Genomic DNA, 7,472 nt, shown 5'->3' on the forward strand with positions numbered 1-7,472 from the left:
ATATATATATATATGTATATATAAATATATGTTATTTTGAGAAAAATAAAATTAAAATGCTGTAAGACTTGCACTTGTCAAACTACAGGAACAGTGCAGTGTAACAGCGGTAAATGTGGCTGTTATTACAAACATTCACAATATCAAGAGGGTCAAAATTTCGCTGATGCTTGCAACACTTGCCGCTGTATAAACGGTCAAGTAGATTGTACAACAAGAATCTGTCAATGTACATATCAAGGACGAACTTATAATATTGGCCAAAGATTTGGTGAATGTGACGAATGCCAATGTTTGTCTAGTGGCACAGTCCACTGTTCTAACAAGCCATGCAAATGCATCTATAACGGAAATACCTATCGAATTGGTGAAAGATTTGCAAACGGCTGCAATACATGCACATGTAAAATCGATGGTAGTGTAGACTGCACTACAAATCCATGTACCTGTACTTACAATCATAGGGTTTATAATATTGGGCAGAAATTCGACGATGACTGCAATACTTGTACATGTAAACATAACGGTCAAGTTGAGTGCACATATAAAACGTGTCGATGTACACACAAAGGACAAACTTATAAAATTGGTCAGAGATTTCATGAAGATTGTAACCAATGCCAATGTTTATCAACTGGATATGTTCAATGTACAACCAAAGTTTGCAAATGTACTTACAACAACCAGATTTACAATGTAGGTCAAACATTTAGACAGGGTTGTAATAGATGTACGTGCGAAGTGAACGGGAGAGTAAGCTGTACTAATAACCCATGTCAATGCTTTTACAATGGAAATACCTACCGAATCGGAGATTCATTTAGAAAAGGCTGCAATACATGCACTTGTAAAATCGATGGTAGAGTAGAGTGCACAACAAATCTATGCACCTGCAATTACAACGGCAAGCATTACGACATTGGTTCTATATGGTTTAATGACTGAAACAAATGTCAGTGCACTTCTGGAGGAAGAGCGGTTTGTGAACAGAAACCATGCACGAAACCCTGTATACACAAAGGAAATACATATTCCGCTGGCCAAACATTTAAAGATGACTGCAACACCTGTAGATGCGGACAGTTTGGTCGAGTATCCTGTACTAAACTGTACTGTCCCCCAACCACGTGCCAATATTACGGAAAAACTTACAAACAGGGACAAACATTTATGACTCAAGATAGATGCAATGTTTGTCGATGTTCAAATGGAAATGTCAAGTGTACCAAATACGATTGTTATAAAGAGGTGAGTAAAGTTTTCTATTAGTTTTGATCTCCCTAATATAACGTGTCTCATCCTTATATAGTTAGTCATTGTAAACAGAGAAAATAACAAAGAATTGAATAATGTTTAGCATAAACATTGGAATGCACTCACTGTACTACACTATGTTACGTTATACTACCAACAAAATGATACCAGTCATTTGGTTTCCATATTTATTTGGAGTAGCTCATTTTATTGACGCTAGCATTATCTTGAAGAATACTAATGTTCTTTTGATTGTAAACATGAAATGTTGTATATATGCATTTATTTAATAATTCATATGAAAATTATTAACTTTCAATGTTTTGTCTAAATTTATTGCTACTTTTATGAAATCGGTAGCATATCTTTCGCATTACATCATCATTTTAAGAACCGTTATGATACAGAATTGTAAATTTTACAATATATTGTCTCACGTTTCAGTATATAGTTCGTGAGCGAGAGAGTTTTTTTTTTTTATTATTGCACCCGGTGAAATATGTATACTTTGTTGTGACATAATGTGATATATATTTAATCTTTACACTTCTTGAAATAGAAATTTAACTTTATACTTAAGTCTATGTTATAATTTTAATCTTTATACAAAATATTTATGTCCAATCTTATAAATATATTAATTTCTTGTAACTTTATTCTTTTCAGAGTCGACATTACTGATGAACAACAGTTAACTTATTTTTGATTAATTTTAATAATTGTAAATATTACAAACATAATATTTTTAAATAAAACCTATATTTACTGCACATTTTTGTTTGATTTATAATTGTAAAAGTTATAAAAACGATTTTAGATAACTAAGTTATCTATTTGAATAGCCATGATGAAAAGCATTGCGATACTTCAATACTTGAATAATTTGTAGTGAAAGACCTAAATAGTAATTCATTTTAATTTTGGTACAAAGCCAGCAATGTTGAGAGAGGTGCAAATTGATTACATCGACACTAGTATGTGACTGATACTTTATTTGATCGAGTCGGAAAGGACGAATGACAAAGTTGGTTAAATTATTTCAGGATTGTTAAAAGAATTTTATTTTCGATAGTTAGAAAATTTCAAGTCGGGTGCTAGCGAATAAGAAAGGACATGTTTCATCAATAAATTAAAACAAAAGTAACCTCAACAACTGCAAAAATAATTTCATGAAAAAGACAGGACTAAAGAGAATGAGAAATATCAATTTAGCTGGAAATGCATTATTCCAGATTAACTTGGAAATGATAAACATTGTGAATAAAAGATGGAACATAAGTCGTGTTTTCAATAATCCAGCTACACACACAAACACACGCACACACAGACACGCGCGCGCGCACATACACACACACATACACACACACAAACACATATATTCACACGCACACACTAACATACAGGGAAACACATCGGCATATTTATATATTGGTATGAATTTGTCGTCGTAACAACAGCAGTAGCAATGGCAGCAGCAACGGCAGCAGCAACGGCAGCAGCAACGGCAGCAGCAACCGCAGCAGCAATAGAAACAGCTGCAGCAGCATCAGCATCAGCATCACTAGCAGTATTAGTAGTAGTAGTTATTTTATATGCCTAATGCAAAAATGAGAGTAATACAAAGTGAATAGAATGAATATAGGGTTCAGTTTGCGGAATTTAACATGATTTATTCCGAGTTACGTGAAGGGATGATCTTCGCATATATACATACATACATGCATGCATACACACATACATACATACATGCAGACAGACAGACAAACAGACAGACAGACATGCATACATACAGATTACATATTTACGGGATGGCTGTTCACTCATGTCTCAGGATTGTCATTGACTATTGAATGCATCTTACACACGATCACGATTACTATTTTTGCCTGTTAAGCTTCTACACGTGTTTCGACGGACCAGAAAAACAAATCTGTTTATAAGTACATCAGAATGTAGAAGCATATTCCGATATACTGCACTGTGTGTAGTCAAACCAACACTGGACTGGCAAATACGCAATCTATAATTATGAGCATAAAACAATCTATTGTCCGACTTCGTTGATGACTGTTTAGCTCATCTTTGGAACGACGTATATACCCACAAATAAACTTTGTTGAGGCAAGACACTTGACTAGTGGACCTCTGAGGGAAGCATGTGTTTCGGCAGACCACACAAACAAGGGCTGTTTATAAGTACATCAGTATGCAGAAGCATATTCCGATATACCGTACTGTTTAGTTAAACCACCACTGGACTGTCAAACATTTCCACATCTTATTGCAAGTTTCGCAATCTATAATTATGAGCATAAAGTAATAAACTTTTGTCCGACTTCGTTGATGACTGATGAGCCCAGCATTGGAAAGTCGTATACGGCCACAAATAAACTTTGTTGAGGCAAGACATCATCAGACTAGTGGACTCCTGAGGGAAGCAGTTGCTTTCTGAAGTCTTATGATATTTCATCATCTAAGGAGTAAGAATATTCATCATCTAAGGAGCAAGAAATGCTACCCAAGTAAACAAATTTGTCTACTATTTTCAGATCTGTTACTTCAGCTTACGTTTCCTGGGATAGTTTGGAGCATAAGGAGTCTCATACCCGGGCTAATGGCAAATTTCTATACCTTACAAGAAGCAAAAAATGATTCACGAAAATTTGTGTGTCGTAAACAGAAAGTGCAGTAGATTTTCAGTCATTTATGTAATATCGCACGTTCGGATTTCTTTATTGCTCAACTGATTTCTTTATTGCGGCATATAGCCTTAAAAAAGAGGGGACATTACAAGGACAGGCAACACAAAACGTGGGGTACAAAAAACGAATGATGAAATACGAAATGAAATATTTAACAATGAAAGGATGTAATGACATACGAGCCCCTCAAAGCTCGCAGTTCCGTTTTACTGTTCTAATTATACATATTAATTATCAGTCTCTTTCGTCTGTTGTGTATTCCATGAGGTTCTCTAATTCCATCACATTGGGTAAACTGTCATATTGTATATATATCCCGGTAGGTCTGATTCTAGTTTCAAACAACTCCATCAGTCTTTCCTTTCTCTCTTCCTCCAATAATACCGCTCTTTCATCAGGTTCGAACATCTCATAATTCAGTCCTCTCCCCCCCTTACTTTCTCCTTCCACTCATCCAACTTCTCTCTCGCTCTTTGCTCTTCGGTTTTTTCCTTCCTGCTTGTTGTTAGCTCTGTTTCTTGCGTTCGAATCTCCATACTCTCTTTTTCCATTGTGACTTGTCTCTTTGACTCCGATTTTCTTTTCTTGGGACTCTGGCGCAGACTCCACTCTCGTTGTAACATATTGGTGGTTTCCCCTCCACCACGACTCTCAGTCGGATCTTATCGGGGAGCATCAACTCCTCCGCCATCTTATGTAGATCTGGCAGGGTTATGTGTATCAAAGCTTCGAGACCATAACCCGATCAGTTGATCTCCTTTGACTTCTCCACCTTTATTATATCTACCTCCTCCTCGCAGTTGTAGATGATGGCTGCCACCAGCCATGCTTCGTCAATCTCTGGGGGCACTCTCCCTATCCTAACTCTTACAGTAGGCCGGTAAGAGTGATCACTTTGTTGATCTCAAAGGCCTCGTAGCGTGCCTTTTTGCCTGCTTCTCGTTAACGAAGCGCACCTACACCGTGTCGTACTTCCTTCCTCTCGAGCAAAATGTTGTTACTTCTTTAATCTCTTATAAACATTCCTCAATTTCTTCGATTTCCGCTACTTCAATCTTTTTCGTTTCTATGTTAAATGTTCGGTAAACTATTCTTTTTTTCTCCGCTCTTTGTAACATGTCGGCTGGTGGTGTTAAGCGGAAGCAATCTCCCTCCTTCACAATTAGTCCATTGTATTCCATAAAATCTCTTCCTTCTGTCTCAACTTCCCTTAGCTGCAACATGTTGGGTGCCGGGCTTTTGGCCGCCACCGCAGCATAGCTGCCAGATTCCAGGCCCAACAATGGGTAGAAGAAACAAATTCAACAACAGTTCAATCAATAAATCCAACGAAACTATCAACAATTTCAATAACAGCTTCAAAAATCAATTTTCACAACTCACCGCTCGTTGACCTCTACTCAACTACTAACTTTATTTGGGCATAAAGCCCCAACATAGAAGAACATTACAAGGACAGACAACACAAAACGTGAGGTACATATAATGAATGGTGAGTATGAATTGAATTATTTACAATGAAAGGAAGGAGATTGCCTACGGGTAACACCGCCAAAAGAAGCCACGCAACATGCGGAAAGGAAAATAATAGTGTATAGAACACTAAATGTTGAAACCAAGAAGATAGAGGTAGCGGCAACAGAAGAAATAGAAGAATATCTGACCCAAGTGAAGGAAATGACGACCTTCTACGCAAGAGGGAGAAAATACTGGGATCTTTTTTAAAACGGGGGCCACATCTTTCATTAATGTTTTACGTAGTTTTTGGTACCGAAAGACTTTCAAACTTCGTATACTTATCTATTTTGTGTTATAGAACAGAAAAATATTTTTGTATTCGAATTTATTTCATGTAAAAAATTGTCTTATTTCGATAATTTCAACCAATCACTGACAAGTATTCAGTTGTTTACATTTACTCCTTTGGCTGATTAAGCGGTGTAAAGCGTATTTAATTTCCATAGCTTCGTTTTGCTTTTTTCTTTTTAAATTTGCTGTTTTATCCTAACCCTAACCCTATCACCGATAGAATTGTTTCAGAATCGTTTGTTTATGTAGTCGGCACTTAATGTATATCGGCTGAATGGACGTCACTGATTGGTTGAAATTACAGAAATACGACAACTTTAACATAGAATAACTTAGGGATTTCTTTTTTTTTTAAGAAGACTAAGAGAAAAAGATGTTTTATATGACACATTCTACCAGTGTTCCAAGTTTCAAAGTGTTTCGTTAATGAAAAATGTGGCCCCCGTTTTAAAAAAGATCCAAATACTGGCTTCAACATTCAGCACTCCACACACCACTACTATCCCTTCCGCCCGCTGCGTGGCCTCCCTCGGCGGTGCCACCCGAAGGCAATCTCCCTCCTTTACAATCACCCCCCCCTATGCTTCTTCACCTTGCTCATATGAATATCAACATCAGTCACTTGCATAGCGTCGGCAGACAGCCCCCACCGCCTACTGCCGCAGCGCAGCTGGCCGCTTTCACACCCAACACAGGGTAGTACAATAATTTTTTAAAAAACGTTCAGCAATAAATAATAACAATATTCTTCAACAGTCTCCAACAATACTCAAACAATCGAACCCACCGCAATCAACGCCGAAAACACAAACGCAACTCTGAAGAACTCTGGTCAACTACTATTTCTTTATTTGGCACTACGGCCACAACACAGAGGAGACACTACAAGGATAGGCACAACACTACAAGTACAGACACAATGGGGACAAAAAACATAAAACGAATGCAGTACAATTTGAACGTTTATATACACTATTTACAATCGTTCAATTTTTGCATTGTTTTTTTTCTTTATCATCTTTTTTTTCCTCTCTCTTTTTTTCCATGAAACACTTTTACTTTTTTTTCTCTTTTTTCTTGTTCCCTTTTTTACCTTTGTTTTTCCTTTTTTTTCTTTCAACAAAACAATTTTACTTACTGTTTTTTTTCTTTTTAATACCTCATGAAAGGCTCCAAGTCTTTTAGCTTAACTACTGGTGGTAGGTGTTCGAAATCCGCCAACACTCCGGGCGGGTCAATCCCGTCTCCGCACATGTCTTTCAGTCTCTTGTATGTGTCTTTATCGACCACAATGGCCTACCCGTGGGTAACCTCACTCTTATCATATGCTTGAATTTTAAAATTTTCTTTCCGTCTCTTTGCTTTTTGCATATGTTACGAAATTCCATTTATTTTTTTCTCCAGGTTTTCTCTTTTCTTCTTCCACTTCTTGTACCTTTTCCTTTTCAACTGTGAACAATCTCTCCGTTTCACCCTCGTATAGTTGCACTCCTGAATCTTTTTCTTTCACTGGGACAACCGGCATCTTTAACACTATTTCCTCTTTCTGTAACTCCTCGCACACTTTTCCAATTACTTTTTCGCTTTCTTTCTCCACCACCCTTTTGTCTGCCTGCCTTCTGGTCGCAGCTTTCATGTCCACCTCTTCTTTCTTCTTTTTCTGGTTCTCTGGCGGTGAGCTCGCTTTTCCACTTCTCCTTCTTTTTC

General features: G+C 37.2%; 1 protein-coding gene across 1 annotated transcript in view; it reads left to right on the forward strand.

The window, feature by feature from the left end:
• The window catches only part of LOC106882846 (kielin/chordin-like protein), a 39,124-nt gene extending 37,857 nt beyond the window's left edge, over positions 1 to 1,267 (forward strand). The window contains exon 2 of the mRNA XM_052967650.1: positions 42 to 1,267. Coding sequence (XP_052823610.1) covers positions 42 to 945 — 904 coding nt within the window. The 3' untranslated portion in view covers positions 946 to 1,267. The remainder of the gene's footprint in view (positions 1 to 41) is intronic.
• Positions 1,268 to 7,472: the final 6,205 nt, after the last annotated feature.

Source organism: Octopus bimaculoides, chromosome 4, assembly GCF_001194135.2.
Source record: "Octopus bimaculoides isolate UCB-OBI-ISO-001 chromosome 4, ASM119413v2, whole genome shotgun sequence".
NCBI lineage: Eukaryota > Metazoa > Mollusca > Cephalopoda > Octopoda > Octopodidae > Octopus > Octopus bimaculoides.